The 24,526-nt window shown below is 35.0% G+C and overlaps 1 protein-coding gene across 2 annotated transcripts in view; it reads left to right on the top strand.

Annotated features, from left to right (window-relative positions):
* The window catches only part of LOC145688358 (pyruvate dehydrogenase E1 component subunit beta, mitochondrial-like), a 224,927-nt gene extending 201,849 nt beyond the window's left edge, over positions 1–23,078 (top strand). For both annotated transcript variants that reach the window (XM_081762507.1, XM_081762506.1), the window contains exon 8: positions 16,293–23,078. In XM_081762507.1, coding sequence (XP_081618633.1) covers positions 16,293–16,441 — 149 coding nt within the window. In that variant the 3' untranslated portion in view covers positions 16,442–23,078. The remainder of the gene's footprint in view (positions 1–16,292) is intronic.
* The last annotated feature ends 1,448 nt before the right edge of the window (positions 23,079–24,526 follow it).

The raw sequence follows: 24,526 nt of genomic DNA, 5'->3' as shown, positions 1-24,526 counted from the left end.
TTAAAAATTCTTAAAATTAATTTATTGAATCAAACCAGTTAAAAAAAAACTATATATTCTGTTTGTGTATTAGCACTTATATTCTGTTAGTGCAGGCCTATTAGCATTTACATACACAGAGTAATTTATAAAGTCTAATGTTTAGAGCTGCAAATAACACTATCTGCTTTACTTTTTTTTTAAATGAAATGTTGGGTCCTCTCTCTTCACCGACCAGCAATAGTCCCCCATCATTGCAGGGTCCCAACGTCCTTGATATCAAGTTTCCATAGTTCTTATATCCTGGTGAAACCGTTCTCCCATTTCGTCGTTTACATCTGCAAGATTTTCTGGAAAGAAGTTGAGGTGGGAGTGCAGAAAGTGGATTTTCAAACACATGCGACATCCCAGAGCTTCTATATGCGACCAGAAGTTGCTGCGCCAGAGCCTCGTAATTTTGAGCTTTAGTTTTGCCCAAAAAACCTTTTACAACTTGAACAAAAGCACGCTGGGCATTTAACTCTTTGTCGTTTAAACTCTGTTCAAACAATTCGTCATGGATAAGTTTGCGAATATTAGGTCCTGCGAAAACTCTTTCTTTTAATTTACCATCACTTAGTTTTGGAAAACACTGTCTAAGATACTTAAATCCTTCACCTTCTTTGTCCATAGCTTTTACGAAATTCTTCATCAGGCCCAACTTAATATGAAGAGGGGGAAGCAGCACCTTGGCTGGATCGATCAGAGGCTCATACTTGACACTGTTCGTACCGGGCTTAAATGTCTCTCTGGGGGGCCACTCTTTTTGTGAAAAATGTTTTCCTGTGGCTCTTGAGTCCCAAAAACACAAAAAACAACAGCACTTTGTAAATTCACCTTGCAGACCAAGTAATATTGCAGTAACTTTCAAATCTCCGCAAATTTGCCAACCATTTTCTTTGTAGTTAATACGATTTAAAATGAGTGCGAGATTCCCGTGAGTCTCTTTCATCGAAACAGAGTGTGCCACAGGAATAGATGGCAGCTTATTTCCATTATGAAGTAAAACTGCTTTCACACTGTACTTAGACGAATCTATGAAAATACGCCAATCGGATGGATCATGTTGAATTTCTAATTCACTCATCAGACCATTGATGTCCGTGCATACGCAAAGGAAACCTTTCATTCTGTAGTATTCTGAAAAGGGCTGGTTCCTTTTCCTGTAGCGAGTGTAAGTAGTTCCAGGAGCCAGTAAATTCCAGTCTTTGAGTCTAGCACCCAAAAGTTGAGCTTTCTCTTTCGAAAGTTGTAACTCTCTCACTAAATCATTCAACTCATGTTGTAGGATGAAGTGAGGCTCATCTTTTACGTGGAAGGAACTGTCTCTCGGATCTTCATCTGCAGATATTGAGTTTGTGTCCCCATCGCTTCCTGTAGGCGCTGTAATATCGATAGTTTCCCAATCTTTCGGAGGAGTAGATACAGGTAAATTTGCTCCATGGGGCACTGGTCTGATCGCGGATTGCAAGTTTGGGTATTCGATGGCACGTTGTTTCTTCTTGTTACTTCCTGCTGTATTCGTCATACAGAAATAGCAATCATCATAATGATTCCGGGGTTCTCTCCATATCATCGGAACAGCAAAAGGCATCCTTCGTTTGGTTCCTTTAAGCCAGGCAGTCAGAGTCGTATAATACATCAAACAATACACATGAACGGCCAAGCTTTTATTTTGATCACCGACCTTGCAGCCAAAATAAAAATAATATGCTTTCCTAATGTCGTCATTTATCTATCTAATCTGCGACTTAACCATAAATACGCCATAGATATAACAAAATCTGTCCGGTGAGTTTTTACATCCTCTGCGGGAAGAACTTGACATTTTGCACAGGAAAGCGAAACTTAGAGCAACAGCACTACCACTTATTCTATAAAATCACTAAAAGATACTGAAAACACAGGCAAACAGTTCTAAAAATACGGTAAAATAAAACTGAAGTTACTGACGTAAAAATTCCAAGTCAATTCTCCCGACAAAATACATGCATAAGAGCAAGACTGAGCCACGCAATAACGGCGCAGTCGGCGCTTTTTTCGCCCGCGTCATCGTGCCGCTCATTGTTGCCACATAGACCCTATTTTTTAAACTGGTTTCAGTGGTCTAAAAACAAACAAAGGAGGGAAACAAAGGAGGGTGAGGAACACAAGTGTCAAGCATTTCAACATCCCCGTTCTCCCGGTTTTCATTGTATATATATATATATGCCAACAACAAGGGGGGGGGGGGTCATATCTGTCGCCAACTGAGTGAAATCTAATTTATTTCTTACTCAAATAGCATTGTCAGACCGGTTACTTCGATGACAACTGAAGCCGTCCTACAAATTGGCAAAATTGGCAACAATGCAAAACGCCAAAATACGAGCTAATGTAGTAAAACGGCTATCAATTTCGAATTCAGCATCCTGAAATTAGTCAGAAGCAGAGGTTTTCCTTTCTGTAACTAAACTGACGTCGTCCAGTGTTATTAGGGAAAGTATCTAAGAAGGACCTACTTAAAAATTCACGTTTTGCAAATAATTGGGGAAGTATGTTGCAAACACTTAATTAAAAATGTACGTATTGTACGAAAAAAATTAAGAGGGAACTTGATTTATTGTAGTAAGAATGGGTGTGCCCTTCTTTCACCTTGTTTATATTTAAGTTGCTATTCTTGGATTGATCATTCATAATATGTCCGATGAAGATAATGTTACATTGCCGATACTGCTACACAAGTGTTATGAATATATATTTCGTGCTTTGAGCAGTTTTGTTTTATTAATACTGAAAAAAATGTTCGTTTATCTCCCCGCAACATCCTATTACTAATAGCAAGATGTGCGCGTCGCGTCTACTGCAATGCTTTGTACATACACCGGCCAAAATTGTGTATAGATATTACATTTTTTTATTTATTTTTTTTTTCTTTTTGACAACTTTGCAAAGAAGTTGGAATACAATATTTAGTTCTCTGCAGAGAATTACGTCCTCTTTACATCAAAGAAATCTGAATTAAAATTACTCAAATCTTTCGAAAGCTATTGACAAAAGACTGTGTATGGTTTATGTACCTATTTTTATTGGTGTTGCTAGCAAATTATTGTTGTTGGTATATGATATTGTGACGTGTCGTTTCTAGAAGTAAGTTGCTTATTTATTCCCCATTAGGTACTCCTCGCGTTTTTTAAATTTATTTTCTTGCAATAATTCAAAGCCTGTATTTACGAATCTGTTTTGGGGTGGTTCTATTTATTGTGTTTGTAACTTGTACACACGGTGTGCTTGTTAAATGATGAGGTAGCACTGATAATGTCAAGACATAGAGCTTTATTTAGATCTTTCAGTTACATTGATTCAAAATAATCTCCTGTTAAACCCACTCTACGTTTGTATCTGTCGTAGAGGTATTCAAAGGTATGATGGAAGTCTTGCGCACAGGATCTTTTTCAGTGTTTTGGGTAATGCCCCACTGGATGCCATCAATTTTGCTGTAACGCTTAACTTTCAAGACACACTTAACTTCGCAGAGGGGGAGGGGGCTTGTGGACGTAAAGCGAGAAGTTTCATTTCTCTTCGGGGAAGAAACTTTACGAGAGTCAAATCTGGCGGGAAGAACGGATATTTGGGTACACAGATCGATTTTGAATTTAGAAACTGCTTCACAGACATCTCACAGTAGGCTACGAGTTATCATGGAACAGAAGTTAACAGTAATGAAAAAGGTATTTCTTTTTTGTTACGTTACATGAAGGTGCAGAGGCGTATGCGGGCATTGCATTACTCCGACGTAGTATTGTCCGTTCACTGTATACAACTAATAAGAACATATTTTGTGGCTGCTGATTCCAGTATAATTGAAAATTATTATTATTACTGTTGTCTTGACGTTTGACTTATCCAACCTTCCTTCTACCTGTGAAATGATGTATTGCGTATTTTGAATGCTAAAAATGTTTCATATCTCCGTACTCTACATGGACTCTTCCGTAATACACAGGGAAAAAATACCACTATCTTTTGCTTAGTGATGCAAATTTTGATCTACTTAATTCAATTCTCCTGCTTCGACTGTTCGCACTGGCTTTGACCGTCTCCAATGTTGAGCCAACAATTAGAGTATTCAGTAGCAGTAATTATAAACAAGTTTGGTTTCTTCAAAGAGCTATACTCTGTTTAAAATTAAAAGAAAAGAAGCCTAATAGCCACATTATTTATGTTTTTTAAGCTTATTATTTTGTAAAGATATATTTATTGTGTATAAGGTTATACACTGTATTACACAGTCACGTTCAATAAAACTTTAACACCTATTTCATTTCAGAAACTCTCTAACCTTGTTCCTAAGTACAAGATATCCACCATGAAACTTTAATATTTTAACTGCATAATGTGTGAAGGCAATTATGTACCTACACATTTGTGAATTTAGAAATGGCGCAACAGCTTATTTTCCTTATAATAAGATCTCCATATGGACCTCAAGTTGCACGAAGAATATCCAGCCAATTTCACACTTCACACTTATGCACTCACTTCACACTTCAATTTCACACTTACGTTCTGCAACATAGCCAGTATAACAATGTGCACACCTTTATTCACTATTCTAAATATTGTATGTTTGCAACGTTTGTGGAGAACGCATGTATCTCCACAAAAAGAAGTCCGGGGAATTCGGAACCCAACAATGGGCTCATCATGCTCAATCCAACAGTTGGAAAAGTGTTGCTGAAAATATGCATTAGGGATGGCCGGATCCGAAGATCCGGATCTCGAATCTCGGATCTGGATCCGAAATCCGGATCTCAGATCTTGATTCTTATCCAAACCCACATCCCATCCAAATTGTGATAAACTTTAATATCTAAAATTCGCCGAAAGTAATTTCACGAAGTCCTGACAGTGAAGAAGAAAACAGAAAATTAAGACGAATATGGACAAGTCTATTTGTCTCCTTCATTCTACCCTAAAGATCTAATGCTTGCCTTACTAAAAGAAAAATCTGATTTGACCCAGATGAGAGTTCGAATGTCGAATCAAGGTCCGCCCGGTTGCAGGACCGAGATGAAATACACACATATATATTTGAAACCGGAATACAAAACTCGAATATTTAAAATTCCTCAAGACACCTATTTCATTGACAGTTACGAAAACATAAACAGTTAAGACAAGTATTGACTAGGTTTTACGTATATTTATCTTGCTTAGTCTGCTCAAAATATCAAATGTATACCTTACAATTAGATTTAATAATTATTTAGTAAATCACAATATGAGCACCGAGAATAAACTATGAATTTTGGTGCCCCTTATCTGGATTTGAAATTTCGGATTCATACATAGAATCAGGCTGAAAGATAAATATTTGAGATCAGGAAACCGAAGCATGTGCTAGTACCAAGATCGTAGCCGTTGTAATGCGAACGGAAGGCACTTGCACTAATTCCGCATGTACTTTGGGGAACACGAGAAGCTTAAAAAAGATAAATATTCTTTTTTAGGGGTAAGTCGCGCTTTAATATGACTTTTCATGAGTGTTGTGTTCAAATACGAAAACTGTAATGGCGACTTGTTTGGAATAACGGCCTTTTCATTTTTAACAATAAAGTTAGGTACTTTCACATTGGGGAAAAATTAGCAAGGCTCATTCCACTGATTAGAGTGCTGCTTCTTATGGAAGCTTTCACACTGAACCGAAGATTTCCTCATGAGAGTATCAGATTGCCACAATTCACCTTGCTGAAAGACGTCGTTTGTCAGGAGGTCGGCCAAGATTCTTTTGAACTTAACCTGTAGACTGTTTCTTGTCTCAGTTATTCCAGAATACCAAGACTAACCATATATATAGTTGGTTCGAAATGATTTAAAATATCAATAATTGACCTCAAGGGGATAATCGTGATTTAAATATTCGTAAATCAGAAGAGATGTGAAAGTTAAGCGTTAAAATAAATGCGATAATTCCGGAATGAAGTGATCTAGATGCAACCTAATGATAGCAATAAAACTCCTTATGTAACATTTTCAAAGCTAAGATTAACAGTTATCTTCTTGAAGAGGGTTTACGGGAACATAGAATATTATAAATCCAGTTATTATAAGTAGTACCTCTGACAGCCCCGCATTTCACATCACCATCATCCTTCATCCTGACAAGTGGGCAATTCACTTACCCACAATGACTTTTCAGGCGTTCCAGTGACATCAATATCTCAGTTTGGGTTTGGGGGTCATGCTTCGGTGAACCTTGACTATCACCATCAGAAGCTATTAGAGAATCAGAACTTATTTCTGGACTAGATAATGTGGGTAACCAGTGTTCGAAGCGGGGAAAAAAAGCAGAGACGGTATGTTTTATTACGATTTTGACTCGACATACCGGCTATCTAAATGTTGAAATGCAGTGAGGTTATGTTACCTAAGAGATGACATTTCTATTTACATAATGACTGAAAAACATTCGAGAACTTCTCTGTAGTAACGGAGGGATATGAAAAGACTTTGTTGCCCCACCAACAACTTTCTGAAAAAAAAAAATTCCCTTACTTTGTATTATAGAGAATTATACACGAAAATGCTCAAAAACCGAATAAGAATATTAACAATTTCCTGCGGGAAAACTCCAGACTCCAGATCCTTCCACTCGACTTGGGGTATTCCAAACCCCCGAAAGGTCCACCTCCCACAGCAGACAACCCCTAAATCCGTCCATACTCAAAACACGGCATTTATATGCATTAAGGCAAGAAGACACATACACATACATAACAAAGAAACAATTCAATATGGCACATAAAATATAAACGAGGTGAACTTCTTTGAAGACACTTGATTTTAGAAACAAAAGGTAGGAAAAATATAACAAAAATGTCGGTGTTGTCAACTTAGAAATTATTTCTACATAAGAAAAATGAAATAAAATCTTTTTACATACAAAGATATTCGTCAATTACTGTGTATAAAGATAGATTTATTAAAGATATTTAGCATCTACTTTCCAGTGACAGTATGTTTTAATTGAAAAACCAGAGACTGTATGCCTTCATCACTGAAAAACCAGAGGCGGTATGGCATACCACCGCATATCGTCTCACTTCGACCACTACGGGTAACTATAGCTTTTCGTCTATAGAAGACGGAGAGTGTATAGTATTATCGCAGGAAATATTTGATGCATAAGACTTAGATTGTCAGTATTAAGGAGCAACTTTTAAAATAATCAGTTACCGTAAATGTGCTACAGATTAGCCGAGAAAACCCAATAGCCATAGTCGAATGGTCTACGGCATTAGGCTGTGGAAGGTTTGCTGTGAATGTCTTGGATTCAAATCCCGCTTCAAGCATAGGTGTTTCTAACTGTCCTCGTTTACTTCTATGTCTGTGTGGTGTCATAATGGTTACAGTGTAATCCGTGCAAAGCGTTCAACAAGCTAAATAATCTGATAAAAAGCTGTTACTTTTTTATATATAAAAAACAGTGGTTAGCGCGTGCCTTCGGTGCCCGTGGTCATGGATTCAATTTCCGGAGAGGTACTCAACAATTTCGATGTTGACCCAGCATTCTGACGACAATTGGGGAGTTATCCTAAGTAAGAGGTATCGGACTCCAGTCTAGAACGCTGGTATTAGGGACTTCAGGTGTCGATGCGTTGACTACACATCCCCACTTTGATCGTAAGCCCGCTGGTAGGAACCAAAAGACTGTCGTGCCAAGAATTTAGTTTGTTTTAATTATCATAAATGCCTTTATTATTAAATTTTATCGAATATTTTCTTTTCAACCAGTTTGCGAAATTCAGAGCTAGCTACTTGTTTTCTTTTTAATTCATGTTCATAGTTAGCACAACTAATCACCAAGGAAAAACAATCTTTTCAATAAAATTCATCTGGCGTCTTTCGTAGCTCTAAGTTTAGTTACTTTTAGCTTCCTTTTTTAAGTTGAAGGGTGTTTTATCATTTTCCCCTCGTTTTCTTTATATTTTTTTCTAGCTTTACCTATGTTTCTTTGCACGGACATTGCACCTATACGTACGTGCTTAGTGTGTTCGTTTACAAAAGCGGGCCATTTTCCTGTCACTATAGAAAGTAAGAGTGCACTGTATCAGAGAAATATTAATTGATGTATGTAAGTGAATATATCTGTAATGAAGTCATTATTATTCAGTTTTTGCATCGTACATAGTTTTCTCATCCTCACTAATCTCTTCACCCCCGTTTCCTAAATTCCAGTTCTAGTACTCTTTCTTGAACAAGGTCCATTTAATGGGAGACTGATGTCTCATGTAGGCTTTTAGCTATTAACATCAGCAATAAAGAAAGTAGGGTTTTATTTGCACTAATTTGAGAACATTATAGCTAAATAATAATAATAATACGAAGAGAGCTTAGGCTAGTTGTTAGGATTCTTGCTAAGGAATTGGGTAATACCGGGTTCGAATTCGGAGACCAGCCATCCTGACTGAGGATTTTCCAGGGTTGTTACACAGTTATAGGTCTACTGGACAAATGCTAGGTTAGTACCTTGATCCAAGGCTCTGAAGACCTTCCTTCCATTCCTTTTCCAATGTTGTGTTCATCTGTTGATTACTACAGTGTAAAGTGGCCTCTGAGGATGAATCTGGTAGCTTATAGTAAATAAACAATAACGACATCATATATCTTCTCGAAACGTGTGGGTTAATTTAACTACAGCCTTACAGTCCCAATAGATAGCTAAAGTTTTAATATCAATTTCCTGACTCTTAAATACTATCAATTTCCTTGTTTCAGCTTTCAATTTTCTCATGTATGTTCCCACCGAGAATTGAACCTGAGATCACATGAACAAATGCGAATATGTTCAATATTTTTGAACACTTTAATATACAAAACACAAAACGCTTCAATGATACGATGCATGAATATGTTTTGGTTGCGTCCTGCAATGTATGATTAAAGAAACCTGGAGGGCGAAGAAAAAATAACAGAAATCTCTTTTATATTTACTCCTTCAACAAACTCCCGACCTCAGAAGGGCAAGCTATAAGTTAGGTAATAAAGTATTAGAACGAACACTTTTATTAATACTAATAATACTACACAACCATATCGCTCTCCTGAAATTCTCGTGTGTATGTTTAAAAATCTACTGTTGTTCCACGCCAACCAGTCTATATTTTTTGTTGTACCTTCGAAGTGAAAGATATTCATTATTACATTTGTTGATGGTTGGACTCTAGTGAGTCAGAAACTACTATTAATAAAGAGTTTGTTTTGTCTAGTATTCCTGCGATTAGAAGGGCTTTATCTAAAAGATATTTCATTTGTATATGAGAAAATAGTAAAGTTTATCTTCTAAGAATAAAATAAATATTTTCAATGTGAAGCTAACATTAAGTTTTGAAGAGCAGCTAAACAGAAGAATTTGTTACCATTTACATCAGTTTTCAGACAATTCACTATATTCTGAAATGGGAAGAAGTCAAACTTGGAAACATTTTACTAAATAGACTTCGACAGAAAGTGCAACATGTAAATATTGCAAGGTTAAAATAAAATAAAGAACAAAGGTAGCACAAACGTGTTATGGAAACATTTAAAAGCACAGCAACCTACTATATTAGTGAATCCGAAAAAAGTTTTGACGAATTTTAGATATTCAATTTTTTATCATCACAATTTCAGGTGTAGGTTTGGATACGAATCAAGATTTGAGATTCGAATTTCGGATCCGGATTTGAGGTTCCGATCCGAGATCCGGATCTCATTGAATCTGGGATATCCGAATCCGAAAATTTTTGGCCATCCCTAATATGCATACGTCGTTACCAGTATGGTCGGGCACTATCGTGTTGGAGAAATAGTGTTCAGCTGCATATCTTCTTTGTGTGACACGCTATGTGCTCAAGCATATATAGTAGGGTGTATCGAAAAAAACTTTTTTTCGAAATTCGGTTACGGCTAGTGCGGATTTTTGGCCAAATGGCATCAATAAAACGTATAAAAAATTTCAACTCGATCAGACAACTCCTTCTGCTGCCGAGTAGAGCCCAAATATTAGAAAAATCAACAAAAGATTCACTTTTCAACTGATTTTCCAAAAAATATTTTTTAAATATTTCCTATATTTTTCGGTCTTTTAAATTATTGAAATAGCATTGAAAAGGAGAAATAAATACATAAAACAAATTTATTACGGTTATTTCTGTACACCATAAGCATAAAAACCTAGTTAATTATTTGTAAAAATGCACTGATTTTCTGGCGTATCGTACAATTAAATTTTAATATAAAATTATTGAAGTCTCTTGAATAACGAAGAAAACACTTTAGTGATAAATTCTAAGAGCAGTATTAGTATAAATAATTTGCTCCCAATGCCGTATGCATCTGCTTATCACACTAGATCACCTGCCGCCCACCTCTTCCCGAACGCCTCTTCTCTTGTACTTGCCCAGCTGAAAGGATCGGTCTTATCAGTCGCCAGTAGTCAACCAGCTGTGTCGAACGTGATTGTCGCTGCTTGAGTTACTTATTAGTGCTGTAGGAAATTTTAACTAAACAATTTGTTTTCGTGTGAAGTGCAGTATGTAGAAGTGAGAACAGTGTTTCAGTTGTGTTAAATACTTTTTATTAGGAAGAGAGTGACAGATACGCTGACGTTATGGCATCGACAAGTTTGTTACGGTCTGACGTTAGAAATAGTATTATTGGGACACCCAAGGAATTGGGTAGAACACAGCTACCAACCGTTGAAATGTATTGAGACAATATTTATGGGAGCGAGAAGAAAAAATGAGAATTTCGGGATCCCGGAAAGAGCCTTCAACAAAGGGTTTATCTTCTATCGTCGCCAGGAAGATTGTAGAAAATTGAGATTACGCCTCAATCTTGTGGTTCTTTGATCTAGAAGAAAAGGCGCCTCTAGCACTGGTACTTTTCTTCCTTTTTCGCAGTTGCAGGCAAAAGGATCGGAACACTTACAAAAGGCTATATCAAATGAAATATTTTTGGCAGGCTGTTGAAAATCAGCAATTCGTTTCGGAGAAGTTTGGAAACCGGACTTTGCTGAGTTTTGCAAGTCACGGACAATATTATGGTACTTCAATACCATTGCAACAATCCTTCTGACACTGAAAATTGCTTCGCCGCTGATTGAGGCGTAATCTCAATTTTCTACAATCTTCCTGGCGACGATAGAAGATAAACCCTTTGTTGAAGGCTCTTTCCGGGATCCCGAAATTCTCATTTTTTCTTCTCGCTCCCATAGGTATTTTCTCAATACATTTCAACGGTTGGTAGCTGTGTTCTACCCAATTCCTTGGGTGTCCCAATAATACTATTTCTAACGTCAGACCGTAACAAACTTGTCGATGCCATAACGTCAGCGTATCTGTCACTCTCTTCCTAATAAAAAGTACTTAACACAACTGAAACACTGTTCTCACTTCTACATACTGCACTTCACACGAAAACAAATTGTTTAGTTAAAATTTCCTACAGCACTAATAAATAATTCAAGCAGCGACAATCACGTTCGACACAGCTGGTTGACTACTGGCGACTGATAAGACCGATCCTTTCAGCTGGGCAAGTACAAGAGAAGAGGCGTTCGGGAAGAGGTGGGCGGCAGGTGATCTAGTGTGATAAGCAGATGCATACGGCATTGGGAGCAAATTATTTATACTAATACTGCTCTTAGAATTTATCACTAAAGTGTTTTCTTCGTTATTCAAGAGACTTCAATAATTTTATATTAAAATTTAATTGTACGATACGCCAGAAAATCAGTGCATTTTTACAAATAATTAACTAGGTTTTTATGCTTATGGTGTACAGAAATAACCGTAATAAATTTGTTTTATGTATTTATTTCTCCTTTTCAATGCTATTTCAATAATTTAAAAGACCGAAAAATATAGGAAATATTTAAAAAATATTTTTTGGAAAATCAGTTGAAAAGTGAATCTTTTGTTGATTTTTCTATTTGGGCTCTACTCGGCAGCAGAAGGAGTTGTCTGATCGAGTTGAAATTTTTTATACGTTTTATTGATGCCATTTGGCCAAAAATCCGCACTAGCCGTAACCGGATTTCGATAAAAAGTTTTTTTCGATACACCCTAATATATAGGCATACAACACTGGCGATGATCATTTCTATGAAGAAAAAGTCCCAAGAATCTTGTTGTGTATCAGGCCACAACCCCATATTTACTCTTGGATGATCGAGCACGTGTTTCGTTACAAAGCTCGCTAGCTTTTCTGAACTCCAAATCTTAACATTATGCTTACTGTGTTTAAAGTGACCTCGTCGAAGGACATTGTGCGTGATAGAAGGGATTTCGTCGTCAATTATTTGATCTAACGTAGTGATGAAAAATTATTTTCGTTGTAATTGGTGGTTGGATATGATTTCATGCAGATTCTGAATTTTGCTGGCATTGCTGTATCTGCATGAAATCTGCTGTGCTGTCAGTAATCTGCACAGAAATGTTTTGAGTCTGTGCATCCATCCGTACAGTATCACAGCTACATAACCTCAAGATAAAAATAAATGACGTTTTAAATGTTATAATTCCATGGAGGTAATCTTGCAAAATAGCAGGGGGCACGGTGCTCAGTGGTAAAGCGCTTACATCTGGCGCGTGGGATCCCTGGTTCGAACCCCGACCAAGTAAGTTTGTATTGGACAACATCACGTTTGTGGGTTTTCTCAGGATATTCCCGTTTCTTCATACATTCTCATTCTACCAATTCTTCCATCATCATTCACTTGCTTCAATCATCGGTCTCCCTTAGGCTAAAGGGCATAATCGTGAGACGTTAAAATCAAACACTTAATTTCATTTAACAGAAATTTTGACAGTTTGTTGGTGAGACGTCCTTAAGGTAGTTTCTAATACGTTACATTACTGTTGCTACTATTTGTAAGGAAGAAGTGGTCGTATGAAGCTTGGAAAGTGGGAATCGTAGTCTTTAAAAGGCTGAGAACTGCTGTCGTAGGTTAATTGTAAGAAACACAGAGAATTTTTCGTTTCGATTTGGTTAGGAATATTGTGACTAGGTGTAAAAATTAAAAATATGATTAAAGAAAGAATACGCACCAACACATAAGTTGATAATACGTAGCGGAGGAAAATGAATGAATTATTGTTAAAACGTTTTCATGCTAGGAAACAATGGGTGCTTACGCCCTTTCGTTATAGTCTATTAATATCAGTATGTCATTCTCATGTTCGTTTCAGAATGGTATGATTTTGGTTCATATGCATACTATTCTGTGCAAGTATTCGTATTTTATGCATCTAAACTTACAAACTTTATTTATTTATTTATTTAAATTATCCTTCACTTCGTGGCCAAACTTGTAGGTATGATCGCATTCCTTAGAAAAAAAATATTTGTTAACATACTGAAGAATTCAAAGGCTCAGCTTCAATAATTTTCCATCCGCTGGTTTAATAGCAAGATTTTTTTTTTTTTATTTCATTTATGATAGTAAGACTTCGACATGCCTGTCTTATTTTCTCTCTCTGTTTACCTGAGTTCGAAGTGGATGTCTGTTATGAACGAAAGAAAAGGGGTAGGAGAAGCAAGTATACAGGAGCTATTACCGATGGTACTCTGCTTCTGAGTAGACACGTGGAGTAAAGGAAAAATTTAACAGAAGTTATTTCACTTATTGTTTCAGCTTTTATGAATACGAAGAATTTTAAGAGGTATTCTGTCTGTTGTTCCAAAACAAATAGAAAAGAAAAGAAAGATCAGGGAATGGGATTTGATCCAATACCAAAATACTTCGCTCGTTTGTAGTTTTTAATTCTACTCACTCATCCACGGGTACACGTTGAAACTTTCTACTTTATACCATACATTGAGCTTTTCTAGCCTAGCACGTCGCTTCGAACCTCAAGAAAAGGCTTTTCCTGTTTTCTTTTTCTTTTTTTTTTCTATATTTGTGTACGAAATCGCAAACTAATATATGTTTGTCAGACAATCTAGACAATAGGTTTATATCAATAAATTCAACATTTTACTCCTCTCTGTGAGTTCCTCGTGGCTAAGCGGTAAACGTACTTGCCTTTGACGTGTTAAACTCGGGTTCGATTCCTAGCGGGAGCTCACTTGGTTCGGATTCCACGTTAAGCGGTCCACATCTCATATAGCCTCGCTGTTGAAAGGGAAGCTAAACTCAAAATCGAAATCCGTTCTCTCCATCCCTTACCCTGCTCCTTTACTAGAAATTTGTGAATTTCCCTTTATTAACACAAAAATCCCTCGAAAGCACGATTACCAGTATAGACTCAATCGAGGTTAATTTTGTTTTTTGTTTATAACTTTATTATTTTTTAATACTTTTTGGGAACATTTTTATATAAGGAATGTTTTCTATCATTACCGGTTACTAATCACTTAACTTTAGGCAAGGACGCAAGGATAAATGTAATAAATGCAAAAAATTGTGAACTCAGATTTAAGATTTATACCTTCAAGATTTAATGAGCATAGGTATACATGTTATGATGACCTTAGTAGAACATGTTGCTCTTAGACGAAATATACTTTTTGTTGTTTTGTAGTGAGTGATTATTTCTTTTCTCTCTTTGTATACTTTTTACAGCACATATCCCATTTCACCTGCCTTCATTTCATTGTAACATGCAATTTTAACACATAAAGGGAAAAATAAATATTACTTTCTTAATCCCACTGTCCTCAAATGAGGACAGTCTACTTAAGTTACGATTTCATAAAATGTACTGCGTTTTTAGGTCTTTTATATATTTAATATGCTCAAAGAAGTGTCAAAGAGATTAAAATAATATATGTTCTCCGGAAATAAAGTTGCGTTTCATCTTAATGCGAAAATATATTTTGCCAGTTTAAAGTGCTCTCTCATGTATTAATTATAAATTTAATTTTGTTCTGGTGATGCTTGAGGACGGGCCCCTCATGCCCCAGCTTGATCTTCGTTCTTATAAATTCTGTCAAACTCCAAATGCTTATCGTTAATACGAAAGGAATTTGAAAGAAATTCATAACTTTTTTAAAAAAAATATATATATGCTTGGTCCTTAACGGCTTAATGAGGTTTAAACCTGGGTTGTCTGATGAATTGTAAGAAATATTTCCCTTACTCCAGTAGATACAATAATGGAAAACTACTACTAACATGTGCTTACATTTCATCTAGAAAGTTTACACATCGTTATTGCTTTACCAATCCATAATGATAAAGGAGTCCAATACTGTATAATGCCGGATATTATTTTTACTGTATTATTATTTCTATAAACTGTTTGAGTTACACTTAATACCAAAATATAGTTGAAAATGCAGGTCAGTAAATGTTCCTTATTCTCGCTCTAATATTCCTAGCTTTTAGAGTAAACTAATGTTTTGATGCATGTCTCCTCGTACGTGTTACAGCCAAATTCAGCGTCCATACGATTAAATTTATACATTTTTCTTTTTTCATCCGGTAAAAGACTTGGAATTCGCCTTTACACTGGGAAAAGTTAACATTTGAAACTGTCTAAGCGGCATTCTGAGAATGTTTGTTATAAATAAGTATTCTGCATGTTGCCAGGTCCTGGTACTTAAAAAGTTTGGGCCTAGAGATGTTTCTTCCATGCTTCTCCATCTAGAACTTCCTCCATTAACCCTCAATATTTTCGTCTATTTTTTCAAATCTTCGATTAGTTGTGCTTTCAATCTTCCTAGTTCTCGCTTTCCTTACATCTTTCCTCACAACTTCATAATGTGTAGACCGATCTGTCAAGGGTCTCTTATACTACAGAGTCTGTTGTGCTTTATTTATGACTATTGATTGACATGTGTAAGAAAATATCTACCAAATCACACCACCTACTCATTTCTTGCATATCCGTAATACTAATTCTTAATATACCTTTTCACTCCACCCTATACTTTACAGTTTTTCTTGTTCCTTCTTGACCCATACGGAGAAGAATCTGACCATTCTACTCTTCTGTACTGGGTTATACTAAGAGAATGAGGTAGAGCCTGCCTTCAGGCAGAACATTCAGACAAGATAATCCTTGGTGGCTAAGAGACTTGTATACATTTTTGGAAAAGAGAAAAAGAAATGCAATATGAAAAAGACAATTTGAATTATTTGGATGTGTAGATGTTCTAACTGTTGTTGTCCTTTTGCGTTATGCGAGTATTGTGTATTATAAAATAGGTATAATCCTTCTTATCATCGATTGATATTTATTCTTGTATTTTCTCTCATGAGAGGTCATGATACTTATTCATTCTATCATTTATTTTTGTTTTAGGTGAAGCATTTTACTACTTAGATGCCCCTGTCATTCGAGTAACAGGAGTTGATATCCCCATGCCTTACGCCAAAAGTTTGGAAGAAGCAGCCCTTCCTCAGCCCAAGGACGTAGTGCGAGCAGTTAAAAAAGTGTTAAATGTGCAGTGACTCAAAATCATAGCACCAAAATTAAGTGGATCATACATGCAAGTTGATATTTCTTAGTTATTGTTGTTTTCTATATTTTTTAATCAAAGTTTTGAAAGTAATAATGGCCAAGTGTGTCGAAATTTTTTTATGAAGTTGTGCAGTTCTGGCATAATATTTGACGAATAAATTATTGCATTGATCTAGTAGTTTGCTCAATTTTAATACTCATTTTCTTCGTATTGTAGAGTGAACAGAGATGGAGGTAATAACAAATTATAGAGGTTTACAGAGGCTTAATGTAATTTACAATATAATGAGAATTGAATATTGTAATTGGACGAGATTTGTTAGTAAATTAATATTTATATCCTAACAGAAATAATATCAATTTTTTGTAGATAATTTATAATGTATTTTGTTAAACTAAGTAAATTCGAGTATTTAAGTGACGACTAATTTCTTGCAAAATAATAATGAATTTTCAGGGAACGCTTGTTGTAACAATTCTTTATTATTTTCATGTCTCAAATTTGTCAGTTGTTGGGAATATATTTTTGTGTATTTGTATATGTTTATATTGTGGAAAATATTTGTCAGAATGTCACGTTTTGTTACGTCTATACAGGATTCGTTAATTTTTGGGGGGTTCGTTTGTTTGTATTTCCAGAGAATCTATTTATATTGGTCATGTTTATTATAGATCATAAACTGAGAGTTCCACACTGTGAATTAACTTTTAGAGGGAAGAGTAACACATATTATAAATGAAATATGTTATATGTTTCACGTTTTGATTTAATTTTCGTGAAAAATGAACATTGATAATTGTAAAATTCGAAGTAAATAAAAATAAATTCTTAGTACTGTACCCTCGGTTAACTTGTTAAAAGATTAATTTTGATTATGAGATTTATTATAGACAAAATACATTGCATGCCATATAGATAAATGAATTTTAAGTTGCTCATCGTTAATTAATTTCCAACAAATTGTTATTCGTAATATTTATTGTAAATCTATTAAGCGTCATTTGTGTAGTATTGCAGTTCAAAGTTGTTCCTACAGGATATCTAATTTATTCATATAATCTGTAGTTTACTTAATAGCATTATGGATTTATGTTAATTTAACGTTGTTTAAGCTCAGGGTGGCCCAAAAGTAGGTATACACTCCTGCATTGATCAAGTATAACATTCTACTTTATGGGTTTATTTGCTTCGGCTCTTCCGAGCTTAAGATGTGAGTAAAAACACATTAAGAACTAATTATAAAGAAACTAAGTCCACCTGTTTGATAACAATAAGAAATGATATAAAATACAGTGAGCTGATCAGTACGGGACTGTATACCTACTTTTGGGCCACCTTGTATATTGACAATTAGGGATGCAAAATACGATCCAAGAATAATTATTTCTTTTTAAGGGAAAGAAACTAAAGTAATTCCTCTTGGGGTTAATATATTTTCTGCAATAAAGATTTATGGTGATTTAAGTAATTGTCCGTTCGTTACTAAATATTTGTATCTGCAAAATTTAAATTACTAGATATCTGTGCTATGAAAAATGTTGGTTAGTGATCGTTAATTTGTGCATATTACTTTTAAATTTCAGAACGCGCGCTCTTCGAAAACTAAGAAAATAAGTGAATTTGATTAGATATGTCGATTGCAAGAAAATTCAGAACTCTCTGGTGTTCTTAAGTACTTGGCATAATCATACCTTTCTTCTGGTGATTTTCTTTCCAAATGTGTTGCAGTAAAATTTGCTTCCAATTTTTTGCAACCACGATTTGTTTATCACTGGATGTGGGTATATTTTGAATAATAGCACCTATATTGATAAATACATATCCAACGCTCTATGGAGACTATAAGTTTTGTTTTGACACTCAAATTACTGTTGTTAATGTTTACCACAAAATAATACGTATATTTTTGTAGCATATTTCTCTCTAATTTACAGGTTTGCTTTATATTTGCAAGCAAAAGAGAAGTTGTTAAATGTTAAATATTTCTTAACGGTTGTTTATACAAAACAGTTTTCAGTGGGAAATGTAAATTATCTTCGTTAAAACTGAGATCGGACCGCCTTCTGAGACCGAATGCTATAATTGGGTATAACATAGAAATTAAATCTCATTAATATTAGATTTTATAGTACAATATTTATGCTACATTTTCAATAGTGTAATATATTATCTTAAAAATGTCAAAATCTGTTTACTGATAGAGTACTTGACAATTAAATTGAATTTTGTTGCTGAAAGCGTATACTTTTATGTGTATACAGGAAATAAAAGAGGAGTTGAACATAATTAGTTCAACAGGAAATAGTGTTGTTACTTTGTAGCGACGTGTATATGGTTACGTAGTCATGAAGAAATATAGTTGTGAAGCATATTAGTAGCCAGGTTATTGTACGTATGAAGTTTAAAATGTGTGTAAAATTTCGATTCTGTGCTGTGAGACTGTGTGTTATGAAACTGATATGGAAGTTTCAAAATTGTTAAGTTAATTGATAGGTAGTGTTTATTTTGCTCCAATTGTCTTAAAACGCGAATTGTAAATTTTGAGTTTATGTGACATTCAAATAGTGTCTGTATTAAAATTATATTTGTAGTAAGATGAGACTGTTTACGTCGATAGCCTCGAAGAACGCTATGAACAGGATTGGGTATATCATAAAAATTTCTTCACATTAGATTTCACTGTACAGCTTCTATTTGAAGGATTTAATGTATCTTGCATAATACCGTTTGTGACAAGTCTGACTTCCCTGTCGAGGATTCAGTCTAAGTTGTATTAATAACAAATTTACAGTAAATATTCTTTCTGATTATTAGTAAATAATTGCTAAAATGTACGTAAACTAGTGATTCTTTTTAGTATATTTTCGTTTCGTGAAAGGACCTTAAGACACTGAATTGAATATGGTATACTTGTTGCTATAGCCTGTTATATATATATGACAAAAATGAAATTTAGGGAAGAAAACATTTCGGAAATCTTTTATGGACCTTTGCTTTGTTTTCTCTTTTCTGACAAACCCGAGAACGTGACCTAATAATCGTTTTCTACAAATAATTACTTTATTCCACACTAGTTTTATGTTCGTACACAACGTATTTTTTTGAATACCAAACTGTTCTTGACTTACTTGTGATCATTGCATAGTCACTAGAACCTGTTACGTTTACATGCGGTTTGACGTATGCAATTGTGTGCTGAGAAATGTACAGTTTAGAGAAACGCTTGGTTCTGCCAAACGTGAGTGTTTCTGAAATATGTCCAATATAGTTAAACATATCATTACTACTACTAATATTCATTAAAATCACCTAACATTGAACTTGTTTCGTGTAATTGACGATGAATCGCATTTGGCACAACCATGTGTTGAAAGGATGTTCGGAGATCATTCACCGATACATCAGTATAATTTCTACTTCCACTGCTTCTGGACCAAACAAAAGATGGCTTTTACATTCGTATCACTTGGGAAAATTTTAGATTTTGATTGACAAAACATTAGGAAATATACTAATTATGTAATGATAATTATTATATGTGAAAATTTTTGTAATTATATATTCGTTCTTGGACAGTGTTTAAAGATCCTTATTTAGACATTAAGCACTTGCGTGATTCAGAGTAAGAAAAATTACAATATGTAACTGAAAAACTGAAAGGTGCATTAATAAAGTGATTCGATGAAGGTACAAATGGAAAGATGGTACGAACGATGTATATTAATGGAAATTAATATTTTGCTCGTTAAATTATTTATTTTTCATTTCTTGCGTTCCTATTCTTGTGTGTATTTAATAGAAATTGTAGGTAGTATGTATTTTACATTTGGTGCAATCCGTTAGGAACAAATTAGCCAGTAATATTCCCTTTCATGTTAAACATTTAGACAATAATGTACACTAAGTATATTTTTAGAGCTATTGCGATGTTAAAACTATTTGCTAAATCTTTAGTTATCGGGAAAGTCGCCTGTTTATATATAATATAAGTTATCCTTATTTTTCGAATTACGAGTTTTCTTGAGTCTCACGTCCTGAAACGATTCAGTGTCAGATGGAAACAACCCATCAGAAGACAGCTCAGTTGAATAATATTAAATGTGCCCCAAGCTAACTCAAGCTTGGAATGCATTTACAGTATACAATATGGGGCAAAGGTACCTTATAAGTTTGGAAAGACAATTGTAAGTTAATAAACATTGTATGAAGGTAATAACTACTAAATGATTGAAGATAAGTTGAAAATAACGTCAGGCATGTGTTCGTGGTGATAAGAACCCCAAAACATGTCACATCATCCCTTCCTATTAAAAAATTTGGATCTGAATCCAAGATGGCGAACTTTAAGATAGCTGCCGTGATGATACTATACAGTAATAGATGCGGTTCTACCTTCATTACCCGTATACAAAATATGCTGTCACTCGTTCTAGTCGTTCTAAACTTACAAGGTACCTCTGCTTCATACTGGAAATGCATTGAAAACTTGGTGTCACTTGGGGCATCATTTAATATTATTCAGTTGAGCTTATTTTCCTCATGGGTTACATTGGCATAATATGGAACCATATTAGAGAATGAGACGCAAAAAACCTCGAAACTCGTAAAATAGGAAGCACTCTAATATATTCAATAAAATACCACTTGATTCTCATTTTCTGAAATGTTTGTCTTCCAAATACAAGCGACCTGAGCCAAGTATACGACAAATATCTATGTTTAAGTTGACAAGAATCAGTGGAGTTGAGTGGACATGGTGTACTAGTAGATCTCTCGTCTTTGGTACGAATGGGTGTACGTTCTATCCCAGGTCATATCAGTTTGTAGCGGAAAGCATAATATTCGTGAGTTTGACTAGAGCTCTCCTGTTTCCTCCCACTATCTTAATTCCAGTGGCTTTATGGTCACTTACTTCTATTTTTCATCTGTCCCCTATAGACTAAACAGCATAATCGCGAAACGTTTAAATGTAAAAAATACTTTTTATTTTCAGGGGTCAGTGGAAAACTATAAAAATTGTGGATTTAAATAGCTAATATGTTTATATGTCGTGCACTTGACGTGTTTTGTTCAAAAGTTGAAATTTGACGTGTTTTTTTATTAAATAATATTTATTGATCTACCATCAGTGTATGACACTTGAAATATGTTATATACAGTCAAGGTCTTTTGTCAAATATAAAATTTTATCTGAAATGACAGAAAAGTTTGACTTACAATATAAAACGTATTATCTTAAGTTCAGTGAATTGGTAATTAAAACTATCGTCACACAATATTTGTTTGTATGTATGCGCTTGAAATAAATAAAAAAAATCATGCGTAATTTAAAATTTTTAGTATACAGTTAGCGAAAAGTGCGGTTTGGTTTGGAAGAAAAGCTGCTACACAGAATAGGAAAGGTGAATATAATTTTACGAAAAACTCAAAGCTTAATGGGACTACAGAAAATATTAACATTTTTGACAAGGAACGAACACTCCGAAAGATAATTTTTATTTCTTTTTTCTGGTTGGAGTCTATCGCAATTGAATGGTATTTAAAATGTATTTACATCTTACCATAAAAACATACCATAAATTTTTGTATGATACATGAAACAGCGGCTTATCGTATAAAAAGTGTTACTTTAATTCGGTTATTTATTGTCCGTTGGTACAGAATATTTCCTCAAAGAAACCTCCCGTAATTACTTTTTAAAAATATATTCTTCTTGTATGTTACTTAATTATTCATTCGTATTCCATCAATGGATATGCTCTCTTGAATGGTACTTCGTTAAATAAGCATAATGTGTTAATAGAAGAATATATTTTCTTGGTTTCTTTTCTGTATGATAGGGAAAAAAACTACCGGGTCATCGGTAAAGAAAGGCAGTCGTTTCCAACTGGCTAATGTATGACGTCGGAGCACGCTTTTAAGCTCGGAGAAAGGCCATAGAGAAACGGATAGAGCAAAGGAGGGGAGGGGTTGAAATGAGGAAATGAACTATAGAAATATTGGCAGTGTACGAAGAATTATGAATTCGTGAGTAATGTATCTGCAAAACCATTGACCACGTTATGGATATTTTTGTTTCCTATCATCACTTCCTTTATCAATTATAAGCTTTTCGTCAGCTCTTTGTTCCGTTCGTGTGGTTTACTGAAAATGTGATAGACATTATGACGTCACACATCGAGTTGGAGATGACTGTACTAACGGAATCTATCTTGTACTGACTTACGTAGAAATCTTAAGTTATTCTGTATTCCTGTGTTTGTTTGTGGCATCCAACCTCTTGTATAGAATTAATGCCTTTTGTAAAAATTGTAAATGAAAACTATGAATGAAGAAGCATTTAGTATTTTGAAAGAAAGTAGTGTTTCAGTTGAGATAAATGAAATTATTTTGCGTGCATACTTCTAGGGCACTGTAATAAAACGGATTCACTGTAACGATGTATACAAATAAGTGTCTTTAGTAATGTACGTAGTTAAAAATATTTCCATGGTTTAAATTGCCAAAATATTATTTGATTATTTTGGTTGCATGTAAGATCCGTAGTTTTAGACCAACACTTGGCCGGAAAAAGAATTAGAACAAACATGTATGTGCGGCAAATAAAAATGGCGGGTCTTGCAAAACTCTATTTTATTTTAGTTAAACCTAGTTTCCTTTCTCTTATTTTTATGGTAATCAATTTCAACCCGTGTTTCTAACAATGGAAAATATTAACATGACGTGGAATCCAATTGAACTCAATGCAAAAATATTGGCCTGCAGTGAATGAATAAAAAGTAGTGTAAATAACTAAAGACAGTTAATTACTTAATAATCATGTTGTACTATTTCAAGTACTGTATTGTCTCAAATATTTAAAAATGCAGTAACGATGAAAACCGCATACATTTCAATATATAGTTTTCAAGATAACTGACACACATGCAATAGCACATAAGCTTTGAGTTAGTAACGCTAAATAGTGAGGCACTGTCACTTTCTTGTGTAGTTATATTTTGAATGCAACGAGATTCGTATGCGTAGTAAGCCAGATGTTGGTAATAATGTAAAGTGGGGCATGCCAATACTTGGAATGAGTATATCCAAAGCTGTCAATGTGTTAAGTGAATAGAGAGCGACTGTCTACGAAAATGACGACATGTAGAATTTTGTAGTAAGATGACATCAGAGAAAAGATTTAGTAGATTAATATAGTTGAGAGGGGTCATCGAGCTAGAAGAGTATTGATACATAGAATATATAATGTGGCACAACTGAATGTAGAACTCAATCGGCATCTGGAACGATCTTTTTCTACGAGTGAAGAGTCCTGATGCCAGGCCAATCGAGTTGTCCTTTGGACTTCCGAAGCAGCGCCTTCCTTCTCGTAAGGTGCGCACAGTTCCCGATTTTGGAAAACGTCCCAACATGACTGCAATAAAATCTTCCTTGCAAAGAAGCCTTTCCAATGGAAAGTGCGCTGTCGAGCAATCGTCAAGATTGCTGGTCACTACATAGAACACAGCCATTGGAGGAAGCCAGGACTGTTATAGATGAGTGAACACTTGGAAACGGTGATAATTTAGATTTCCCCGGGGGAGAGAGGGACTTCTAATACACTGCTAAAATACTGGTAACCAACGTTGAAGATGATTGAAAATATGTCCTTTGGGGAGAGTTTGTAGCTCTGAGGGTAATTTACTCCTCCCTGGGCATCCTCCTGAAGTCATCACTGCCTGGAAGTCATCTATATGGAAACCTATGAGCTTCTGTAAATTATGAATGTTTTCCAGGGTAATATTACACCATACAGTGCAGCACTCAAGTCCATAAGCAAGGATCGAGGAAGATATGCTCCGGAGCTTGAGCTCCAGAACTGACCGCAGGTGGTTAATAATGTTGAAGTCTGTGAATTGGGCAGATCATGGAAGATGGTGCAGTTTATCCCGATTTTCATAAAGCCACTTTTCAACAGCTCCAGAGATGTGAGTTACTACATTATCACTTTCGAAAATTACATCATTGACTGGATAGAACAACTGGACCATGGGAGGATTTACATTGTTAACTAAAATCCTCCCATAATCACTGG

This window comes from Thermobia domestica, chromosome 6, assembly GCF_964235325.1.
Source record: "Thermobia domestica chromosome 6, izTheDome1.hap1.1, whole genome shotgun sequence".
Classification (NCBI taxonomy): domain Eukaryota; kingdom Metazoa; phylum Arthropoda; class Insecta; order Zygentoma; family Lepismatidae; genus Thermobia; species Thermobia domestica.
The sequence above is the reverse complement of the archived record's forward strand: the minus strand, read 5'-3'. Positions and strand labels throughout refer to the sequence as shown.